Source organism: Octodon degus, unplaced genomic scaffold, assembly GCF_000260255.1.
Source record: "Octodon degus isolate 3935 unplaced genomic scaffold, OctDeg1.0 scaffold00243, whole genome shotgun sequence".
Classification (NCBI taxonomy): Eukaryota; Metazoa; Chordata; class Mammalia; order Rodentia; family Octodontidae; genus Octodon; species Octodon degus.
In genome coordinates, this window is record NW_004524819.1 from 1,420,324 (window position 1) to 1,445,742 (window position 25,419).

Genomic DNA, 25,419 nt, shown 5'->3' on the forward strand with positions numbered 1-25,419 from the left:
TGCCAGCCAGCCCCGCCCCCTGGTGGGCTGAGCTGGCCTCTCTCTCTCTCTCTCTCTCTCTCTCTCTCTCTCTCTCTCTCAAATAAATAAAACAATTAAAAAAAATTTAATAATACTGCATCCATGTTGCAGTTTCTAATTTTGGCTATTGTACTATTGTTATTGTTTTAGTTATTTATCTCATTGTTAAAATACCTGATATCCCTTGTTTAAAGGGATGAAGATTGTTTAGTTCACACTGTGTAGAGGTTTCTGTCAATAATTGGCTGGCTCCAAGATAGGGTGGCATAGCAGACAAGCATTGCAGAGGTGGCATGGTGGGCAGAAGTTAGCAAAACTCATGGGACCTTAGTGGTGCGTTTGTTGCCATTTTCTTACCCAGGCTTCTTAAGGCGGTAACACTCATACCCTTAATCTTAGTGCCTTTGGTCCTAGTATGGCACTATGATTCAATTCCAAAGTCACACATTGTAGGTACAACCACTTCTGAAAAAGCCCAACCTGGGACTACTTAAGGTTTTGGTGGTCCATCTAAACATAATTTCTTTCTTTCTTTTATTTTTTCTTTTTAGTGGAACCGGGGATTGAACTCAGGCCCTTGGGCTTTCCAGGCAAGTGCTTATTACATTGAGCCATCTCCCTGGCCCCTAAAATATGATTTTAATAGGAAGGGTTTAAAGGTCTTAGGGACAGGAGATAGTTCAGTGGAGTAAGTGCTTGCCTGGCAAGCACAAGGTCCTGAGTTCAATCTCTGGTACCACAAAAAATTAATTAATTCATTTAAAAAAGGTCTTGGGCATTCTCCTTGATCAAATATATGACTATGTGTGTGTTCATATAAAAAGTCACGTGGCTGTTTTAGCACTCAAGATGAAGAATTTTCAGACTATTTCACCACTTTTATATTTTATAAAAAGGGAAAGATATGTTTGGTTAAAATAATCCAAAAGCAATATCCAATTTTCAATATATGATTTTATTCTTTATACACAAGACTTTGTACCTCTTGTACAAAGAGTGTGGCTAGTCTCTCTCTCTAGTCTGACATTAATGTGAATTTTGAGAAAATGGATAATATGATAGAATCTTCTTGAACTGTTTGATGAATGGATCTATAAACAGTTCCCAATTAATTATGTGATCATGGTTTAAGCTCTTGTTGGTTGGTTGCTTACTGAAGTGTTAATAATATATGCCTTCTATATTCAGGATCCTCACAGTGCATCATGGGAAGGAGGGAGACAGAAGGTAGATAAGGGAGAATATTTTTGTTCTTATGTTCTTGGAATAATTTCTTTATGCTTTCCCTATCATTTGGACTCTTACAATGGGAAATAAATTTATTAAGAATAAAGCAAAGGAGGGAGCTACATAAAATATTTGCCAAACAGTTTAGATGAAATATTCACATTATTTTCCTACATGATATAGCTTCTATAAAACTTAAAATTAATGAGAATTATAAGCCAAAATAATTTTTAAGATTAAGCCCTTGTAAAAAGCCCCTAGTCAGGAGCAACACTAAGTTCGTCTGGGAGTACCTTAAAAAACTAGAAATCCATAGACCTCTCAGCTTTTTAAAATTTGGAATTATGTGTGGTTCTCACTGTCGACATTATCAGAGTGGTAGACATGGCTCAGCCATGAGTTAGGCACCTACAGTGATCTCTTATACCATAAACATAATTTCTAACAGTTACATGTGCTAGCAGTTGGGTGCATGTGAATATACATATTTGGCATAAAGCATTTTCAATTTTTCTCTAGCAAGCAGTCAGACTATATTAGTTTTGTTAAGCCAGATATATTCCCCTGAAAGTTTCAAGGGAGTTAGACCTCAGGGCATATGAAATACATGGACCTGTTTTCTTAGATGAAATCATATTTCATTCTCAACATTCCTAAGCAAGCTGACACATGAAGCTCTCACCTGGCTAGCACTTAAGTTACTAGCTAACATCTTCACAAAGACCAGTCTCTGCCAGCTGTCCAAGGAGAGACTATAAGCACTCAGGTACATCTTGGGGCAAGGAAAAATGATGTTGGAAACAGATTGTCAGACATTTTCGCTTGCAGTTATAACTGAGGCAAAATAGACCTAACCACCAACTGATTGGCTTAAACAAACACAAGCTGATTTTCTTTCAATTTTAGAAGTGAGAGATAATTGACTCAGTTTTGCTGGATCGAAATCAAAATGTCTGAAGATCTGCATTCTTTTTGGAGGTCTAAATAGTTCCTGGCCTTGCCTCTTACAGATTCTAGCACTACACTCCTGGGCTCATGACCCTTTTTGTATCTTTAAATTCCTCAGTATAGTATCTTCTGTCCTTTTTGGCCTCTTCTTCCATCCTCACATTTCCTCTCTCTGACTTTGGTCCTCCCTCTCTCTAACAAGGATACTGTGATTATATTTTGCCCCCACTAGACCAACATAATTCCTTCATGTCAAATTCTTTAGCTTTTTCAGACCTACAAGGCTCCTGTAGCCATGTAAGGTGACATCTTTTACAAATTGTAGGAATGACTACCCAGTTACATTGATGGTAATATTCATGCAATTATCAATTAATATGACCATTTTACACTTTATGGGGTGGATGTGATAAATAAATAATAAAATGTCAGGCAGGTATAAAATGTCTTGTGAATGTTAATCGTTGTTAATAAGACCAAATTAAGACTGGAAAAAAATAGATTTTTTTTTATAAAAAAAGGAAATAAGCCACTTTACCACAATAGGCATACTGAAAAGTTTTAAGTTCAAGTAGAGGCATTTTGCCACTTTCTTCCTCATTCTCATGAATTAAAGTATACAAATACTTTTTGTCTTATATCTCTGTATTAAAATATTATAATGTAGTCACAATTCTAACCTCAAAAATGAAATGCTTGCTAACCTACTGTTAGCACCTATAGAAATTATCTCAGTAAAGCTGAACATTCCCAAGGTCACTCTGGGTCATTCTGCCTCAGGATTGCCCACAGAATGGCTGAGGCCTTATTGGGACCATATAATTCAATTTCTCTGTTGGCCTATTTTTCTTTTGTCTTGACTTCCCTTCTTCAGGTAAAAAACACTTCCTCATAATAAAACTCTTGCGTGCTAATGGCTGTCTCAGAGTCTGCTTCTCAGGAACTTCAGTCTGCAAGAACAACAAATATCCATATTTCTCAGGCAGATGGAGCTCAAGAATTCAGACTTTGCTATTATATTTGTCTCCAAATATCCCCATTCATACTTGCATATTAATTCTGATTTTGATTTTTATGTTGACAGAGTTGTCATGGAGCTTTTTAGCACAAGGTAGTAGAAATGGCCTAAGATACCAGAGGCTATGCCAGTGTTGAAGAGAGAAAAGCTTTTCTCCTTCAGTGCCCCTAGTAACTCCCCCATCTCCAGGAATAAAAGTGAATCAGTCTTGCTTGAGTCACACATCCACACCTGGGATAATTACTTACATCCCTGTCCAGCAAATGAAGACTTCTCAGTAGTCATCCCTAGGCAGGGAATGTGGGTCCACAGCTTGCATAGAAGCAGTTAAAGCTAAGCTTGAGTTCTGGAAAGTGACAGGATATATGGAAGGGTTTAAAATGAACAAAAACCTAATTTACATCAGCATCAAAGAAAAAACTCCTTGAGAATCTTCATGTAACATATCCCCCTTTCTTTAGCAATTTTTCTTCTTGGAACAATTAGGATCCTAATTTTAAATTTGAGCTATCAGGAATGAATCACTTCCCGGATGCAATCAGCGTTTTTCCTAAAAACTTAGGTCTGTTCTTTTGGCTCAGTCAGAGGTAACTAGGATGTGATTATAAGCCTAAAGCAGTTAGCCATTACTGCCTGCTGAAGCAGGTGAGTATATGCTTATGCTCACAACAGTCTAGCCTGATGCAAACAGTTTAGGAGGCAGTAAAAGCTTAATGCATTGAGAGAAGATAAGCCACTAGGAAATGCATAGTTTCAGGTTTCTTCATTCTTCTCGTCTAGTGGTTGCCAGTCAACCAATTATTTTGCTCCTTTCTACTTTTCTGTCTTTGAAGAGCAGTACACATTATGCTTTTTTTCTGAATACCTTACTGTTCTTCATTTTTTATTATAGTTTGCAACATGTGTATAGTATTAATGATTTCAGTCTTCATGTGGAGTTGGTACATGTACATAACACATTTTAATTCATGTTTTAATCCCCTTTGCCTTCCCTCCCTCACACCCCCACCTATCCCTTGATCCCTGTTTTTTTCTTTCTGTACATGTTTGCAGCACATAATATTTACATTATTTGGGTGAAATTGGTGCACATACATATTGATATCCCAATTCTTTTTAATGCCTTATCTGTTATGTCACTTCCCCTCTCTCCATCTCTTGATCCCTTTCCCCTTTGAGAATGAGCTATCTCCCTACTTCCTATTATCTATCTTTTATTTTGCTGTTTATTTTTACTTTGGATTTTTCTTTTTTTGTCCTTATTTATTTTTATTTTTTAATTTTTTTTCATAATTTTATTGAGAAACAAATAGCAATGAGACAGTTTCAAACCAAATTGGTAGGACAATTTCAATAATTAACATATAGTATACATTCTTCCTAGTGGTTATTTGCTGTACAAGATGTGGACATGGTATCCTATTTACAAACACTATTAGAATAAATCCCTCTATTCATTAAGAAAATGTAACTATATATCTATCCTAACCATTTTGAATACACAAATACAAAATGGACATTCCTCTGTATCCCCTTTTTTGTTTATTTCCGTCATTTGAATATTACAGGTGTGTTAACTCAGCAAAATATTCTAAAAGAGTCCAGTAGTCCATAATAGTATTGGGTCTTCCGCTTCACTGGCAATGTCAGAAACTGTTGACCTAAGTCTCCTACAGCTCAACATAACACCATAGCTTTACTTCTTATACTTTGTTTTTATACTTTTCTGCTAAGAGAAAAATGCAGATGTCAATGGAATAACCATTTCTGACAGGACTAAACAAAAAAGATGGGATACAAATGAAGGACCATTTTGTATGTGCATATGCAGAATAGTTGGGATACATATATAGCTGCTTTCGCTTGATTCAATGAGAAGGGTTTGTGCTAATGGGGTTTGGATGGGATATCCTGTCTGCGTCTTGTACTATGGATAACCACTAAGAAGATAACAATGTACAGTGTATAAATTGTTGAAACTATCTTATTAATCGGTTTTGAAACTGTCTTATTGCTACTTGTTTCTCAATAAAATTTTAAAAAGAGAAAAATGCAATATTTTAGTGTGCATGTCTGAGGCCATTTATGCTTGTGAGGCCATTCGGAACCTTCCACTGTTGTTCCGAATGTAAACTACTTCACCCAATATGGAAATAAGTATGGAGAGTTCTCACAAAACTAAAACTAGAAATTCCATTTGATCCAGCTTTTCCGCTTTTAGGTATCTTCCCCAAAAAGTTCAAGTCATCATATTGAAGAAATACACACATACACATGTTTAAAACAGTGCAATTCTTAACAGTTACACCATGGAAGCATCCAATATGTCCAGCAACAGATGAATGAATAAAGAAAATGGGCTATTTCCACACCATGGAGTACTACTCTAACATAAAGGGAGATAAACAAGTCAGTCACTAGTAGGAAAACGGATGTACCTTCAGACCTTACTGTTAATCAGACACACACACTTAACTATCATTACATTTTAAAAAGTGTTTTCAAAAGAGGAGTTACTTCCCAAATAAGAAATATTTTACTCAATTGCATCTGGTCTCTCTTCCTCTAATTGTGAAACTGATTGAGGTTTCTAAGGCTCTCAAGGGACCCCTACTTACATCCCTATGATTATTATTATAAAGAAGAAAAACCCAATACCAGGAAATGGTTAGTTGCCTATGGAAAATATGCATTTTCAAAATATTTCCTTCTAAAATTGTAGAGGTGGGAAATCTAGTAGGAAAATGTTCAACAAATGCGGGACTGTCCTGCTACAAGGTTGTATATGGTTAGATTTCTGGACTTATGTGTAAACATAATAATTATATAATTCTTTATGCCTATTTTTAAAATATATTTTAATTTTTTAAATGTTTTTTCACCATATCCTGCAGGGACTTAAAGTTCAATATATCAATACTTGATGAAAAACACTTGTTCCTTGTTATGCCTAAGATGTTTGATATTCAGAAAGATAGTGAGGTTAAGCTTAACAGCCTAGGTTGTATGGTAATAACAATAAGCTTCTCTTCTGGAGGGTTAACAACCTAACTTTGCAGACCAAAATTAGAAAAAGGAGGGCCACAAGGAAAGCCAACATTTTGTCCCTAGCCTTCCTAAGGTCAATTAAGACTCAGGACATATGACAACTTGTACTGTAATGTCATGTAACTCGGTAGTGTCCCAAATTTTCTGATCAAGGAGATCATGGGGCCAAAGAGGAAAGTGATCAATGATATAGACTGTGCCTAAGGAGAGTCACAAGGAGAGAAAACATTCTCTCAAGCTTTCACAGAGAGCACATTGGCTAAGCAATGGCCGTGACTCATCCACATGGCTGACACTGACAAAGGTTCTACAATCTGAGGTACAGGACATCAGGAGAAATCCTGAGGAGATTTGACTGACCTTATCAGACCCAAAAGCTACAACGCTTGTTGCATAGGTCTTGCTTTATCTTGATCTTGACCATCCAGTAGAAAAGTATAAAAACGAAGTATAAGAAGTAAAACTATGCTGTTATGTTGAGCTGTAGGGGACTCAGGTCAACAATTTCTGACACTGCCAGTCAAGAGGAAGACCCAATACTATTATGGACTATTAGTCTGTTTTAGAATATTTTGCTGAGTTAACACACCTGTAATATTCAAATGATGGTACTAAACAAAAAAGGAGATACAAACGAATGTCCTTTTTGTATCTGTCCATTCAAAATGGTTAGGATGGATATATAGTTACATTCTCTTAATGAATAGAGGGATTTGTTCTAATAGTGTTCATAAATAGGATATCATGTCTGCATCTTGTACAGCAAACAACCACTAGGAAGAATGCATGCAGTGTGTTAATTATTGAAACTGTGCTACCAATTTGATTTCAAACTGTCTCGTTGCTATTTGTTTCTCAATAAAATTATGGGAAAAAATGTTCAACAAATAATTATATACAAATCATGAGATGTTATTCGTAGCATGAGTATTCATGGTCCCCTTCTCATTGCGACTCCAGTAAAACAAAAGCTTCAAGAAGTATATAAAAAACTAAAATAGAGTTGAAGACTTAAATAGGAAAAGGGAAGATGAACTATGAAGGAGGATAAAAGCAGAAAATTACAGATAGGAGGCCTCTCATTGAGTTTAAAGAGTAGGATCCGTGGCAGTCATCCCTGTGGAGGAGTTTGGGAGTGGTGGGGAGTATAGATCTTTAAGGGGTTTAACTGCTCTTTAGGCATCTGTGCCTCATTTATTTAGTTACATGTGAAAATATATGCATATGTGAGTTACTTTTTATTTTAGTGAAAGTCCAGTTAGAGAAACAGAAACCATCATATTTCAACAGAGGGAATTTCATGTCAGGAAATGGTTGCATGGTTGATGGAAAAGTGGAGAATCCCAGAAGTGGCTGCAGAAAGATGAACCACCGGAAGTGGTTACCACGCTCAGAGTTAGAGAGGAACTTGGACGAAGTGGTATAACTCTAACTCAGCAGCCAGGGCCATCTGGTGATAACAAGCCCTACAAGTGTTAGCCAGCAGGCACTTATGGTAGAGAGAGGTAGTGAACAGTGGAAAGTGGAATTCAATAGAGATTCTGTCACTCATTGCACTCTGCATTCTCTCTTGCTCCCCATCCTCCAATTTACCTAAATGCAGAGTAATCAGAAGGCCAAAGAGGCTGACAAATGTAATTATTTCTAAAACAGAATAGGACAAAGAAAGCCTAAGGACTAACAGAGCAAGGAGGCACATAACTTGCACATGTTTTGATTGTTCACATATGTTTCTTTGAATTGCTATATTTGTGGAATGGAACCAAGAACAACTTCCATTTATGTGAGTTACATGTGTTCTAATTGCTACAGTCAGAGTTGAGTATTTCTTGAATATTATCAAGTAAGAAACCATACTGCTTTACTACTTGCCATACTTCCATAGTTTATCCTAGGTAGTTTGCATATAGCAATCAAAAGAGTTTCTCTTTATTCTCATCCACTACTCCAATTTGCTTTTTAATCTCTCTTTCAATTATAACTATTGTACAACTGTTCTTGTTAATTAGCTAATTATATCTCATAGTAGAGTTATGTTCTCACTTTACTCCCTCTTGCCTATCTGGGAAGCAGCCAGAGGGTATCAGTGCTGCATCTAGTTTGCATATCTGCTATCTGTGACATGATTTAGGTTTATACATTTAACATAGAAGATATCATGACTGCCTGTGAACATGATTGTTGTCTGAACATTTTGGTATTTTTGTTAGTTTCATTTCCTCTAATTTTATGTTCAGTGATTTAGGGTGGGGTTTGACACAGTCAGGCTTATTTTCCCCAGATATCCAGATTAAAAATCACATTTTTGGGCTCTCAAACCCCAACTCCACAATTGTCTGGTTGTGTGACTATATCAAAAGTAATTTAACTTCTCTTGGTCTCAGTTTCCTAATCTATAAATGTAATCATAATAGAAGAATATACTTTCTAAGGATCAAGTTATGAGACTGAACTGAATTGTAATGTATGCATGTGCATGTATGTGTCTGTGCATATACACACATATATTTATATGTATGTTTCAACTCACAGATGCATATGTGCATACACATATCTTGCTTGTAAAATTGACACGTGGTAAGAATCCTATAAATATCAACCATCAGTAATGTAACATTTTTCAATGAGACTACATATTTTACCGTAAAAGTCTTTCAAGTCATATAAAACCCATTTAATGTGTTTTATCCTGCACTAGGAAATGGCTAGTTGAGTAACATGAAAATTGCAAGCAGATAACGAATTAGTAAAATAGTTCACTGCATAAAATACTTTTGATAAATTGCATTATTTGTCTTTGTTGTAGAATTTGGTTTCATTTTCCAATTTGTTTAGTTGTATTTGGATCATTATAAACCTTTCTCTTGTAGTTTTTGTGGTTTAAAGATTTATATTTGTTGTGGAACTAGACTTCTCAGTTGACCAATGATTAGCAAATTTCTGATAATAGAAAAGGAAACATATTGCCCCAAGGCTTCTGTTTTCATTTCCTCATGGGGAGAAGAACCACGATAAAGAAGAGCAGACACAGCACACTGCAGCTCTGTCACCATGGGGAACTGGGCTGTGAATGAGGGGCTCTCCATCTTTGTCATTGTAAGTATCAACAAGAGATAAATTATGAATTCTCTGAAATGTCTGACTTCTCCTAAAAGCTAAAATAGCAAAAGTGTGTCTTTTTTTCTTTGAGAAATTGATTTGCTGTGTGAATAAACATGTACTTGAGGGATTTTTGTTTGTTTCTTTGAGAAATTGGTTTATTGTGTGAACAGACATATATTTGACTGAGCACATTCCTCCAAATTCCTTAATGGAAAGAGAGTATCTGAGTGCTCCTTTCTTCTAATTGATTTCTGTGTTCCTAGGAATACTAAGTTACCCAGCATTTTGCAGAGAGAATAAAAAATATTTGAGACTGACACTCCTTAACTCTGAATTGTTTATTAATTACTCAGAGCAAAATTTCCCTAGTTTTAATGTGTTTGACTACTTTAAATGTAGTCAGTTGAAACTTTATATCATTTTCTAAATAACAAATAAGAATAACAAATAACAAATATAGGACTAACTCATGTATGGCTCATGCGTGAGAAATTGGCCTTATTTCAAAAATGACACTAAAAGTAAACTTCTCAGATTTTTTTTCAGAACAAGCACTGTCTCTGAGGTCTAAACTTCAGTCGCTTATGAATTTATAAAATTCAAGAGAATTTAGATTACTTATCCAGGTTTATACATATATCATCTATTTTCCAAAAAAACCCCTTGCAAGTAAAGATATGGGCACTTTCAAATAGGCATTAATTTCTATGCTTTTTAACATAAATAATATAGCTAAGCTCTTAAGATGGTGGTCTCAGAAAAGCACTTCTGGACAGATTGGATAGAAAGATTTCTAAATATATTTTTCACAGAACCAGTGGAAATATGATGTTTAAAAAGCACATATATGAATTGAACTTTTGTAAGAATTTATCATGGAATATACAGGGATTTTTGAGTTTTCTTTCCTATAGAAATTTTCTTTCTGAGAAAAAAATAAGTAGCTCAATTAAAATAAAAACAAACATTTTATTATTGAAAATATACTTTATGCCCTAGCCAACATTTTAATGCAATTCAGAACTCTGCTGATTTGAAACTATACAATTGATTTACCACTATTTGAAGACCAGATTATTCTCATAGCAAGCAAATAAAATTATACTTTTAGCTCTCAGCACAATTTTCCCCAGAAAATTACCTCTGTACTTGAAATTGCAGATCTAGCTCAGAAAGTCAAACTTAGGGCTAAATGTCAAGGTCAGGAAATGCAGATATTGCTTTAGCACCCTCTTCTTTGTAAATTGAGTTTTCTCAAGAACTGTGGACATTTAATAGCTGGTATTAGCAATAACTAGTAATTTAGTAGCTAAGAAAAGATCCCTGTTGCATGGAAGGTAAAAGACTTACTTGGCAGTATCACCACTTGATAAAGCTAGCATTTGGAATGAGATGAAAGGTCACAATCTGTAAAAATCTTCCTTTGACTTTAAGTCCTATGTCCCTCAAACCCTTGCTCATGCTCAATATTGCATTGTGCAAAATGTAAGTAGAACTTTTCAAGTAGAATAAAAAGCTTGGCTTCTAGCTTTTGAGACATGCACAAGCTGGGATGGGTGCTGTGTGGGGCACAGAGGTGATAGTGAAATGCAGTGTCTTACTGGTAGGCAGGTGGATAGCAACACATTCACTCCCCTTCTCATTTTATTGCTCAACTAGTGTTATTTACCTGTCTCAGTAGAAGAAAAACAGGTGATGAGAAAGAAAGGAGGGAAGTTAGAGTGGCAATTTCACATATGGGCTAAGTAGTAAAGCAGTCATACCAAGCAATACAAGGTGGGAAGGTTAATTATGGAAAGTTGTAGTGACGTTGTTGCAGGAAAAAGCTGGCCTAAACTGATCCCATCCAACTTTGTATCTACCTTTGTCAAAGGTTGGACTTAGGGAAGTTCTGATCTCATAACTCCAATCTTGTATAGAATCTATTTATTGAGATGGGGAAACTTCAGGCAATTCTTTCTATCTGTGCAGCTAATGTGGCTGGGGATGAACGTCTTCCTCTTTATCCATTACTACAAGGTTTATGATGAACAACCAAAGTACTTTTACACTAGAAAACTCCTTGGGGTAAGTATAATTTTTGTTTCATGTAAAATTGGCTAGTTCTCATTTCTAGTCAGATGTTCTTTTTCTTACTCCTTCTAATATTTTAAACAAATATGCTAACCAATCCAAACAATACCATAAGTCTTACTCCCTCTGTTATAGTTTCATAGGCTGGCCAGTGTAACAAACAAAAATGTGGCAAAGGATCCCAGAGGGATCCTTTTTCTCCCAGAGCCATGTGTCATTGTTTCACTTAAAGGAAAGATCTAAGACTGACTCTGAAATGAATGGCTAGGTTGCAATAATCTCAACCAGGGATGACATATGTGGGACAAGTTAAATTTTCTAAGTCATCTAGTCCTTAGTATTTTAATGTCTGGAGAACTCTGCTTCTGGTACATGTTATAAAATCATTTTCATCAAATCAACCTCTCCTCTCGGTACATGTGGAGACATTGAGGAACTTATTCAAATTCCATACACATTCAGTAGACCATCTTGAATTTCCTTAGGCCCTTTAGTAATCTCAGTTTCCTTGGAACTGGCTGTCCAAAATGAAATAATTGCAATTGCATCTGACTCCACAATGTCATTTGTTACATCATGGTTACCATGAATTAATTACTCAATATTAATTATGCCATATATTGTGAATCATATGTATAGATAATTATGAAACATATCTAAAATTCATTATTAGAATCTTTGTTAATTTATCCACACTGATGACCTCTCCTTTCAAAATATCAACCTTATACATTACAAAACTAATAATTATAATGTCAAAGCAAAACATCATACCAACTTTAGTTATAAAGTCAGTCTATGTGCTAACAAAGTATGTTAAATCACTCAAAGTTTCAGTTTGACACTGAACTCTAGTTAATGATATACATGCTTAAGTATTTAGGAGAAAAGTAACTGATATCTGCAACTTTTAAATGTACCAGAAAAACCCACAATGAGTTGATGGATGTATAGAGGAATGGAAAGATGAATATGTGATAAAGCAAGCATAGTAAAATATAAAAGGTAGAATATGGGAGATACATAAACATGTATTCAAAGTAAATTTATTTCAGTTTTTCCTTATATTTGCAACTTTTCATAATAAAATGTTAAATCGGGTTAAAGGGCTAGTTTCATAGTAAAACTAAGTGTCCAAACAGGCCCTAAAAGAAAACTCTCAGTTCTGAAAGACCTTCCTCTAAAGATTGGGATGTATGGTCTCATGCTGAGAATCCTGGGGGAGTATGGATGGGGTCATTCTATGTACACAGGAATCACTCAACTCTCTATCCTGCTTCTAGAAAGCTCTGGCCTTGGCCAGGGCTCCTGCAGCCTGCCTAAATTTCAATTGCATGCTGATCCTGCTGCCAGTGTGTCGAAATCTGCTGTCCTTCCTCAGGGGCTCCAGTGCGGTAAGAGCAAACATTTTACAGAGTTCTTCAAATTTGCAAAGTCAGCATGTAAAATGGCCTTCCTTAGAGAAAGAAAACTAATAAAATCAGAAAGCATGCAAACATATAATAAGTGTGTATATGGACAGATCTTTATGAAGCTGATGTGCTATTTGGAAATTAAGCATTCAATACAATAAAAATTATGTTGCAAAAATATATTTGAGTATAATATTCCAAACTGATAGAGTCAGTGTGCAAAATCACACTAATGAAATGTAACTAAAAACTGTTGGCTCTGTGGAATTAAAGAGAACAAAGCTTTCCAATTGTTAAGGGTTCACCCTCACTTTAAAACTTCAGTGAATCCCTAAATGTAGTATAACAGAAGACAAAAAAGTCAAGTAGGAAGAATATCTGTAGCCTATAAAATAGAATACAAATTTCAAGGGCTGGCCAAATAGCTCAGTGGATTAAAGCACCTGCAAGCAGGCACAGAGGCTGGGGGTTCGATCCCCAGGCCTGCTGTGCCAGCCCTGCCCCTGCGGCGCACTGAGATGGCAATTGAGACTGGGCATGGTGGCTCACACTTGGGAGGCTGTAAACAGGTGGATCACTATGAGTCCAATCTCGTAGTGAGATCCTGAACACCCTTTAGACTCCTCCCTAAAATACAAAAAAAAATGAGTATGAATTTCTTATTGGTATTATACAAAGAAAAATCAAGACACAGTGTTCATACATACTCAAATATTATACAAAGCAAAATATTATGGGTCCTTCAAAATTCATAAATTAAGACTAGGCAGGGAATCAAATAAAGAGTGTAAGTAGGAGAAAGAATTTATTTTAGGTGGAGTAGAGTATTCTGAGAGCTTTCAAAGTGTAAGTGGCATTGAAGATAAGCATAAATAAGCATCACCGAAGTGTAAAGGAAAGCAATTCATTATACGTGGAGAAAGAAAATGTCATGGGCAAAAGCACGAGAAATGTAAGAAAACCTCCGTCTTGAAATCCACTATCAGCAAGACTTGTGGATTCTCTTTAGATTTGTTTGCCATTCTTGACCATTGCAAAGAGGGCAGCTGGGATAAATTAGATATTTGCCTGGTGTGGACTAGTCTCCTTATCTAACAGTAACTAGAAGCATTTTTTGTAATTTTAATAAAATGTATATGTGTTTCATAAAATAAGTTTTTAAAAATGCATATTATATAGAAGTCACTTATTGGGGACAGCAGAAAGCAAATTATTTCTATGAGAAAATAGGGATTGTATAGAGCAGTTTTCTGAAATAAGGCTATGGAGGAAGGCTGAATTTTGCTGATAAAGCACATCCTTTAATGCAGACCTAAGGACCTACTTTTTCATTTTCCAGTTTAAATATTTGTGGGGAAGAAAGTGAACTAAACTTTAAATGACAAGTGTAACTTGCTTTTAACCCTGCCTTGTGTTTCCTAGTTGCACTCAATTCACGTTGGTCAGAAGGAGATTTCTAAAGGACATACAATACTCAATTTACTAACACAGGATCAGTAAGCTACAATTAGCTTCTCTTTCTTACTAACTATTGACAAAATATGTTATTTCATCTTGAACTTACTACAAAAATTGCTCTCTCCAGTCTAATTTTAAGTAAAAGTTGAAAGACAAGATGTAGCTCAGTAATTGAGCTCTTGCATAGCACGCTTCCGAGCCTAGACTCCATCCTCAGCACTGCAAAGAATACATATAAATGCACATGGGCAAAATAACTGGTACTTTACTTCAGTAGAAAACAATAAAGGAAAAATGACATGACTTTCTTCTATAAAAGTCTGTGGAAAAGTTCCTTTATTTAAGTCATGAATTTTGTTACACAATCTGTCTTGCAATCTGATGGCCAAACAAAACCAAAAGCTAACAACAACACTTAGTATTAGACATTGATTACAAGGATTTCCAAACAAGCTCCATGACCTAAGAAGCCACAGAGCTGAAATTTCACTGGGTCGAAAGTTTGATTGATGAGCCACTTACTGTATAATGTTTGATATAGTGTAGGTGCCCAGTGAACATTGGCTGAACACCACCAGGTTTTTTGTTTTTACGGAGACACAATTCTTTATTCTCTCTTCTCCCATTCAAACACTCTATTTAGAGGAAGCAAAGCCTGAGCAACAGGCAGTGTTTGCACCAGTTAAGAAACCCTTGTTACCCCATAGCACCAGCTTGCACTGCCATTGAGTTCATGGCCGATGAGCAGTGCATTTTGTAATGTGATATCTTAGGCTTTCTTAGCTTTGAGAACCTCTCAAAGCAGTGAAGCAAGGCTATATGTAACCAGACAGATTATATATATATATATATATATATATATATATATATAATTTCTTTTACAGTCAGAGAGAAAATGTTCTTTCTAGGCCTCCCAACCTGAAAAGGAAACTTTGAACATGACACTTCATTTTTTCTTACTGGGATTAAAATGAGTAAATGTGCTGTGATGCATGTTGGAAAGCATAATAGCTTTACTAGAATTCAACTCATGAAATCTGCCCATAAAGACAATGAGTTGGGAATGAAATTAAATGAAAGTTTGGGGACTCAAAACTAAATAATTGTGCTCCTAGAGCCTGTGCACTTTTCTGTGTGACACAAATCACTTGAAACTGCTCTACTGCTATATTTCAGTCTTAAAGAATCATCACCAGTGAATGAGCATGCCAGATAACCTAGGTTGGAAATGACAAGGTAACGTAAATTCAAGGTTTATTAGTAGAATAGTGTGCCAAACAAACAGCCACAGAACTTCTGTCCAATTTCTAGAGGTTTGAATCATTCAGACCTGTTTGCAGTCCTTTTGGTTACCTGAAGAAAAAAGCCCCAAGGTTGGCCCTCACCCAAGTCCACCTCCAGAAGGCTGGGCTAAAGGCTGTCAAGGGCAGAGCTCAGCATACAGAAATCCCATAGGAACACTTAATAAATCCACTTTGATGCATAGAAACTAATTCTGAGCTTGATGATGGTCCTAGTCCTAAGATCAGAAAAAATCAGAAACATGAAAGAATGAGGTCTTATTTGTTACCTTATATAATCGGAGTCAAAAGGTCTCATTGTGGCTCTTTCTGTCACCATTTGGCACTGTAGATTGAGTCCCTTAGATCTCTGTTGCATAGATGCTTTTAGCTCAAAAATAGTTCAAATGTGCAAATACAAGAACTAATATGCACTCTAGCTTAGTGATAGAGCACTTACCCAGCATGCATAAGGCTTTGAGTTTAGTCTCAAGTATTATGAAGGAGGAGGAGGAGGGGGAGGAGGAGGAGGAAGAAGAGGAAGAGGAAGAAGAAGAAGAAGAAGAAGAAGAAGAAGAAGAAGAAGAAGAAGAAGAAGAAGAAGAAGAAGAAATAGTGACAAAAGAAATAAGAGGGAGAGAAGGAGGAGGAAGAGGAAGAAGAAATGAATAATATACTTTTAGTAAAATTATGTTGATTGATTAAATTTATCAATTATTGAATTGACAGCTAATAAATTATTTGTGTCATCCATGTGCTAAACACTAGAGATACATGAAAATAAAATTACAAACGGATGAGTCACAATCTTAAGGAGATTAGGGTCTTCTGGAAATGATAGAGAACAAAAATATGATTTCAAAATTATACATAATCTTGCAAATATATTGTCTTTTGTATTTACCAAATATACTGCCACAAGGTGTGGATATTACAATTGGTCTCTTTGCCTCAGTTCTGTAGAAGCTTTTTCCATTTCCTGAAACTTGTATATAAACATCTGAATCAGATATCTTAATGGTATGTGTGGCAAGAACAAGTGTACATAAAATAGAGCTACAGAAACTCATGCTACACCCCTCTAAATACACACTTCTTTTATTTTATTTTGACTTCTCATTTTTTGAACTTCATGGTTTCATTACAGCATAGAAATTTGCTAGTGTCTCAATAATGTCCCTTGCATTGGAATGATAGTTTGTTGAAGTTGGGCAAGGATCTTGCTGACAGTAACTGAGAAATTTCCCTTTAGAAGGCAGTGGTAGACAACAAAGAGGTAGTGCAGTCAGTGAGGAAGCTATGGGACATGATGGCAGATTGGGTAATGTCTAGATGGCTAGTAATAACTCAAAAGTGATTCAAAGTGTGAGAGTAGTGTCTACATGGTAAAGAACAGAAAGGTCCTGGGCAATCAAAGGGAGTTGGAATCCTTCCTTCCCACTCTACCAATACTTCATCTTGCCCTGTTTTCATGAAATAGTGAAATCTATTTCCTGAAATACCAGTATCAGCGTGACATGTGACTTTTTCTTTGGATTTGTTCACTGTTCTGAGCACACCAAAGAAGTTATCCAGGAGAAAGTCAGGATTAGTGTTCTGGTGGGACTCATTCCCCTGGCCCAAAAGTAGCATCTGTTTACTTTCAAATTTATTTAGATGTGTTTTGTAGCAACTAGCTTCTACATATTTCCTATTAAGATAAAACACAGTATTGCTGAATGTACATAGCATTTCTCAATCACGTATCTCCATTGTTCTCACATTCAGTTTATTTTCTCTTAACGGTTAATTTCAAAAGCTGTTAAGGGACATCAGCATCTATTATTGTCTTACATTTTTGCTGATGTGCATATTACAACTTGACACCAGGAATATAAACATTATATACTGCAAGTATGTACAAAAAAGGAAGATTAAGGGGTGAGGAGGGAGGGAAAGGAAAGAAAAGTGTATAAAAACAGGAATTAAGATGCGCTATGTACATGTACCAACTTCACACAAGAAATGTAAACATTGAATACTATGCCTATGTTCTAAAATAAACTAAAATAAAATTTTAAACATGAAAACAAACAAAATGGTAGCATTATGGAAACAGTATAGGAACTTCAACAAATCCACAGTAATCTTTTGATTAACTATACAGTGAACTTTTCTCCCAGGATTCAAAAATGGTTTCAAGGAAGTAAAATCCTGAAAATAAAATAGCGTGAAAAATGTAGAAATGGGAGTAAATATACTTCTGTGGGTTTTCAAGTGTATTCATTTTCTGTTCTAGTGTAGTCAGGACACAATTCATTTGTGCAACCAAATAATTATTAAAGAATTTTCTGGGGCTGAGGAGATAGCTCAGTAGAATAAGCCCTTGTCTGGCATGCACAAGGTCCTGAGTTCAATCCTCAGTTCTGAAAAGAAAAAAAAAAGAATCTTCTAAAGTACATAATATAATGCTCTTCATGTAGGAACTTTGCTCCCTAGATGGGTAGCTGAACCATATTAGCTAAAAAGTTAAATGATGATAGAAAATAACATCAAATGCTTACTAAACACCACTCAACGAATCTATATAACAGGGCTATGAGGTAAAGTTATCTACAATAACTGTACCGGTGGGACACTGAAGTCTGAATACATTGTTTGGTGGGACAGAGCTGAGTCTCAGAGCTGGGAATCTGACATAGGTATATCTGAAGGCAAAACCTGTACTCATAAGATTCAGAGAAAGGGCATTAGTAAGATTAAAAAGCAGTACTGAATTACATGTGAGTACAACCACGTTGGATTTATAAGATTCAGAGAAAGGGCATTAGTAAGATTAAAAAGCAGTACTGAATTACATGTAAATCCAACGTGGTTTCACCACTTCAGTAAGGACTATCTTAGTTACAAATTACCACAAATTCACTGGTTTGAGACACGCTTCATTTATTAGCTTACAAGTCTAGCACCTGTGCTTGGCTTCTCTGCTCAGATATCATGAGATTGGAATCAAGTGCATTCTAGATTGGAATCAAGTGTATTCTGGGTGATTTCTCATATGAAAACTCTGGGTAAAACCATTGTCCTCTTTCAACCTCCTTCTTGATGACAGAATTTAGTTCATTTCACTTGTGAGGCCTGATGTTTCTTTCTTTGTTGGCTGTCATCTAGGGACCAATCTAAGATCCTAGAGGTCCTTCCTATTTCTGCCCTCTGTCTTCCTCTACTTTTAAGCCAGAAAACAACATAAAATATTTCTTTGTATTTGAAGTCCTGAGTCCTTCCATCCTGGATGTCTAGACCTAGATTTAATAAGCTTATGTGATTAGGTTAGGCTCAGTAGATCTTGGGACTCTAATTACCTCTGCAAAATTCTTTTTGCCATAAAATGTTGCAAAATCACAAAAGTGATTTCTCATCATTTCCTAGGTCCCATCCAAATGCAGGAGGAGAAGTTTACATAAGGTCATTATAGGTTATCCTAGAATCTTCATATCACAAAGATGTTTAGATGCTGTGAAGGACTATGACAATTTAGAAACAGGAAAAATTTCCTTAAAATTGTAAACAATATGAAGTACTAAAATAACTTTTAGCATTTGAAATAAGGACAGAACATTCAAAAATGATTACCAGGCATAAAGTTATTTCAAACAGTAAACCCTTCTTTTGAGGGCTTGAATCAATACTCTACTCCCCTGGGAAACAGTGTCATAGCCAATGCATTCATGCACCACTATATTCCTTAATCCCTGGCAATCCCAATACACAGGGCAGCTAGCTTCTGCACAACCACTCTGTGATGGGGGATTTTCATGTTACTTGTATGAGAATTAAAAACATACTAATTGAGCTGGCTATGTCAGCTAGTAACTGACCTGGGGAAGATGACTATGTTTCTCCAGGCTGTTTTCTCATCTGTCAGATTCATAGAAGGAGAATATTTGTAGAACTGTCATGAAAATGAAATCATGTGTCAAATATCTGACACATGAAAAGTCTTCTTTTTCTTCTATTTTTCGGAACTGGGGATTGAACTCAGGCCCTTGCGCTTGCCATGGAAGCACTTATTCCACTGAGCCATCTCCCTGGCCTCTGGACAGCCTTCTTATAAACAATTTCTTTAATTATTTAGTACATGGTTTACAGGGTCTCACTACACAGATCGGACTCATAGTGATCCTCCTATTTTCTGCCTTCCAAAAGCTGGGATTACAGGCTCCAACCATCACATCCAGTTTCAGTCGCCATCTCAGTGCGCCCTGCAGGGTTTGGCTGGCACTGCACACCAGAGATTGAACCCTAGTCCGTGTGTATGCCTAAGCAGGTGCTTTAATCTGTTGTATTAACAATTTCAATGCCATTCTTTCTCTTTTAACCCAAAGTGCTGCTCAACAAGAATTCGAAGACAATTGGATAGGAACCTCACCTTTCATAAAATGGTGGCATGGATGATAGCACTTCACACTGGTAAGCTTATTATGATAATTGAAACTGTAAAGAAAATGGACCCAGAGTATCCTCTATTCTTTGATACCTAAGTTCAAGATATCAGCCTTTACACGTCAATTTTGTTGTTATCATACCTGATATGTTTTTTGAATGGGTTTTACTTCTATTCAAAAGTATTCATAATTCTTTCAGTTATTCCAATATTAGTGTTTATGTCTTTATTTCTTAAAGATATTATTATCCTAGTATCATCCCATAAAAATACCAATATACCAGGAGAGAAGTCAATCCTGGTGTTTTCACCTTTTCCCACACTTTTTAGCATGAAAAATATTTGTTAGTCCACCTATGATAACTTCTACTCATTTTTCAAACTTGCTTGGATGCACATGTAGACTTGTACATTTTTTGCCATAAATCTTCTGGAACATTAGCCCCAAAACTGAGCAATAAGAAAGCCCTTATCAGATAAACATCTTCAGTATTATTATGATTTCATTATCATGTGATACATACAGTAAGTATATGTAAGCATAACATTATATGTTGTTATTGTAATTATTCAAGTAGTAATGTCAGCACAAGGAGTGATATGTCTATGACATTTAACCAATCTCCACTGACTCACTTAACAGATAGTTCATGTGTCAGTCAACAGACATGCATAGAAGTGAACACAGCAAGCTTTAATCTGCCTGAAGTAATTCAACCCTAACCTGACTAAAATACATTTAGTTGACAAGTGCTTACCTGATTTCCTCTTTTCCTACCACATCATGCCAGTTTTTTTTTGTGGCAAAATGAAATAATTACATAGAAACTTATGATCTAATTATGTTGGTATTATAGTATATTGGTTAAGAACACAGACTTAGTCTGCCAAACTCAATTTGATTCTTAAATTCTGTTACTTCCTGGATTAATGGCCAAGGGCAAGATCATGATGTAACCTATGCCCTAGTTTCTTCAACTGTAAGATGATCTAATTTTAATTGTACCGATATCAGTAAGTATAAGTATTAAATAATTGAAAAATACTAACAGCGCCTGCAAACAGTAATCCCTAAATAAGTGATTGTGAAATAAAGTATGTTATTTGTTCTTTTACTTTAGACCTTTATAGGTAGATGGATGTAGCTTGAGACCATACTCGTTAGTCAAATAGATCACACTCACAGATGTAAGCATCATATTGTCTCCCTGTTTCCAGAAACTGTTTTTCTAAAAGTTTCTTATGGTCACTATTTTGTGTCCAGTTCAGTCATCTCTGGAGGTAACTATAGAGTCAGGTAAATGGGTTCACTATTAGGCATACATCACAGAAGAGTTTTCTTGTTTGAGCACACATAGAGAGGAGGGAGGGAGAAAGGGAGGGTGGGAAGGAGAAAGGGAGAGAGAGAGAATGAGAACATATTTAACAACCCTCAGAGACTGAGGACATTTTGTAGAACCTTAGAATCTTTGAATCTTTAGGTGTATATAAAAGAATATCTTTATTTCACAAATGGGAAAACCAAGACCAAAAAGAGTAAGTTGTCTTCTCACAATGATACAAGCAGGAAGGACCTTACCTATTAGAATCAACTTGCCTGTCTGGTATGCAGCGCCAGTTCTCATTTATAAGCATTCTAAACCATCTTAGTATCTCCCTATTACTTCTGTAGTTAGAACCCAGATTACAATAGTGTGTGATTATTTTCATGCTCTTTCTTTCTCTTCTCTGCCCTCTTTAGCAATTCATACAATTGCACATCTATTCAATGTGGAGTGGTGTGTGGATGCCCGAGTCAACAATTCTGACCCTTATTCAATAGCACTCTCCAATATTGGAGACAAAAAGGGTGAACATTATCTCAATTTTGCTCGAGAAAGAATCAAGGTAAGCCTATCATTTCCTAAATAAGGTGTTCTTTATACTGATAAAATAAAAGACTAGAAATAGTTCTAGAATTACTATTTTATTTTTTTCTAAGGGGTGAAAGAACAAAATGGGGCTAAATCTGTAGTAGGTAAACAAATAGTCATCACTGTTTGTTGTCTGGCCTCACTTATGATTTCAGAACAGTTTTGTTTTTATCTCACCATCATAGTCACAACGTAATCTCTCATCTGACATTTTTTTCTATGAAATTACTTATTTGAATTAGGGATCACCCTGCCCATGTGTTACTGTCAGGTTAGCTACAAGCCAACAGTTGTTGGTGATGCTGTTGTTCTTTCTTACCTGCAACACCTCAGGGGTGACCTGTGGCTACTAACAGTCATTTCTTGATGCACTGGGAGTAATTAAGCAGTTTTTCCAGAGTAGCCATGAGAGTATACAAAGGAAAGGCTTTCTTCCATCTCATTTGTTGTGAAATCTTCCTGAAGAAGCTCCAAGCCATTTTCATCTGCTCATTCTCTTAGAAAGATAGCCAAATCACACTAGTATACAAACATATTTCCTTTCATTGAGAAAAGATCACAACAGAAGAACTTTAGTTTTGGTAAAATTATCATCTTTGAGTTGACATAGGAAAAATTTTTCTGATTTGCTTAGGGACAGAATTAAATAAGTATCAAAACTTACATATTTTCCAAAGATATTCTGGATTAGTTTTCTTTACATTTTTTGTTGTTTGCACAGATATACATAGGCTGTTTTCACTTTCCATGACCTATACCCCATACCTTGTATTTCTTCCTCCAAAAGCTATCCAGGGACTAACTAGCAACATGTTGTCCACAGGCTGAGATCTGAAAGGACGTGACTGGTTTACCTCTCCCAGGCAGTCCTTTAGGCACTTACTTATTAGCGTAGGCCTTGAAAGCCCAGTCTCTTCACCTCAAGTCAGATGGCAAATATTCCTTTCCTCTGCTTACTGGACACTATAAATATGCAGTCCTGTGTTTGAGAACCAACAATAATGTCCATTCATGTGTATGTGTGTTTTTACTTTACAGAACCCTGAAGGGGGCCTGTATGTGGCTGTGACTCGGTTGGCAGGAATCACTGGAATTGTTATCACGCTTTGTCTCATCTTAATTATCACCTCCTCCACAAAAACCATCCGCAGGTCTTACTTTGAAGTGTTTTGGTACACACATCATCTCTTTGTTATCTTCTTCATTGGTCTTGCCATCCATGGAGCTGAGTGAGTTTTGAACTTGGAATCCAAGGGCTTTATGTTCTTCATTTTCTAAGCAGCATGCTCTATTAGAAGCACATTGACTTCCTTGTTTGTGTGTGGTTAGCCTGTCTGCCAAAGAAATGTTAAAAGACAGCAGAAGTTCTTTTAATAGAAACCAGTCACTTTTGGTTTCTTGCTCTCAAGTAATTGTTATTTGTAGTGCAGTTAGTTATTTATAACAAGCTTGAACAGTGTACCAAGGTCTGTCTTAGCTACTTTTTTCTCATTGCTGAGACAAAACACCCAACAGTTAAAAGGGGCAAGGTTTGTTCAGATCATAGTTTGTAGAGGTTTCAGTACATGATCAATTGGCTCCAAGGCAGGGTGGATGGCAGACAGACCTCACAGAGGAGAAATAGTCCACAGCAGGCAGAAGATAGCAAAGTGTGCATGAGACAGCACAGGCTCTTTCTATCCCTTATTGCTTATCCAGGCTACTTAGGACAGATAACACTCACACTCTTAATGCTAGTGACCTTGATCCTATCACTCACACCATGAATCAATTCCACACACTCTAGATCCAGCCACCTCTAAAAAAGCCCCACCAATGACTGTGTGAGGCTTTAGGGAGATAAAGCCTATCTTTGCAAGTGTAGAAATCATACTGAGAGCAATGGTAGGGTCTGGTATTTCTATTGTGCTAGAGAATTAGACAAACTCTTGAATCAGGGGAATAATGATGAATCAGTTGAAGGGATTTGCTGTAGTGCAATCAGTTTTGATTTAAACCAACAATCATTTACTATCATTTATTAATCTACTGAAATTAAGGGTATTTCTTAGGGAACACTATTAGGAAAACTATCTCCCTGGAGATTGCTTTCTAACATTCTAATACAATAAAGGTAGAAGCTAACTTCTATTGAGCACCTGTTCTATGTCAGACTTTGTGCTAACAAATTGATGTGAAATGTTTCTTTCAGTTCTTAAAATATCTCAAGACCCTCATTATCCCCATTTTGTTTTAGACATAAAAACCTCTGAAAATAAAAATTGTAAAATATGTAGGCCAAGCCATCTCCAGCTGGAAGTGGCTTGGAGCATAGGCTGTGACAAATGTTCACATAGAGGCCTAAAGCTTGTGTAGGAGTGTGCTTGGCAGAAATCCTCTTTAATACAAAGTTTCCTGTTTTCTACTTTATCACACCACCTGACCACAAAGGCAGGCCCAGGGAAGTTCACTGGGGGATGTAGGGTTCCAAGAAAGTATTGGGAGGAACTTCAGTGCTCAAGCCTTAAATACCATGCTGAAAGCTCAGGCAGGTCTGTGGGGACCAAGAGTTGAGTGTGAAAAGGAGAAGTGTGTGCAGAAGCAGCCTTGGGCAACCTAACTTTAGTGAACATTCTTAACCTTCCTCTTGACTCTGACCCCTGACGAACTCTCTCTAAGCACTGATAAAGCTGTATGAGTGTCTTTAAATAGAGTTTAGATATAATTGGGGTAGAAAGATAGCTCAGCATCTCAGCACCTGCCTCGCAACACAAGGACCCTGGTTGGATCCTGGCACCGCACGCTGTGCCAGCCCTGGAACCCTGAGAGTGCTGTGCAGGCCCAAAACCGGGTATGGTGGTACATGCCTATAATCCCAGCACTGAGAAGGCTGAGACAGGCAGATCACTATGAGTCCAAGCTGTGTAGCAAGACCCTGTACCACATAAATAAATAAGTAAATAAATAAATAATTTTTAAAAATTAAACATAATCCAGCTGCCTTGGACAGTCGTAGAGCAAGGAAGGAATTTCTTCCCCTACCTAGTTTAGTAATTTCAACATGGAATATAGTGTCATAGATCTCCATATCCTTTGGAGCAGGCATTCAGTTACTCTAGACTCCATCTGAAGAGACTTGGCTGCTTACACTTGATAGGTGATTACACAAGGTCTCCAGAGTAGGTAACAGCTGGACCGTGATGAAAATCCAAGCTTGCAGTCCTTGGAAATTTCACATAAACTTGGCAATTAATGATGTAAAAGTTACCATTGTTAGACCCTTGCTTTGTATCTGAATTTTTCAATACATCATGACAACTGGTTGCTAAAATAAACCTTTAGTGAAGTATTATTATACTTACTTTATAGCTGAAGAAACTGAGGTTCAAAAAATTTAAATAATTTTCTTAAGTATAAGTATGTGATTTGAACCCAAAACCATCAAGTTGAAAGCAGAATTGTTTTTATCAACATGTTCTGTTTTATATTATTATCCCCCCATAACTTTAGGATAATA

General features: G+C 36.3%; 1 protein-coding gene across 1 annotated transcript in view; it reads left to right on the forward strand.

The window, feature by feature from the left end:
- Positions 1-9,241: 9,241 nt before the first annotated feature.
- LOC101567860 (cytochrome b-245 heavy chain) overlaps positions 9,242-25,419 on the forward strand; it is a 44,103-nt gene continuing 27,925 nt past the window's right edge. The window contains exons 1-6 of the mRNA XM_004645897.2: positions 9,242-9,358; positions 11,336-11,431; positions 12,721-12,831; positions 19,952-20,036; positions 21,752-21,897; positions 22,962-23,152. Coding sequence (XP_004645954.1) covers positions 9,314-9,358; positions 11,336-11,431; positions 12,721-12,831; positions 19,952-20,036; positions 21,752-21,897; positions 22,962-23,152 — 674 coding nt within the window. The 5' untranslated portion in view covers positions 9,242-9,313. The remainder of the gene's footprint in view (positions 9,359-11,335; positions 11,432-12,720; positions 12,832-19,951; positions 20,037-21,751; positions 21,898-22,961; positions 23,153-25,419) is intronic.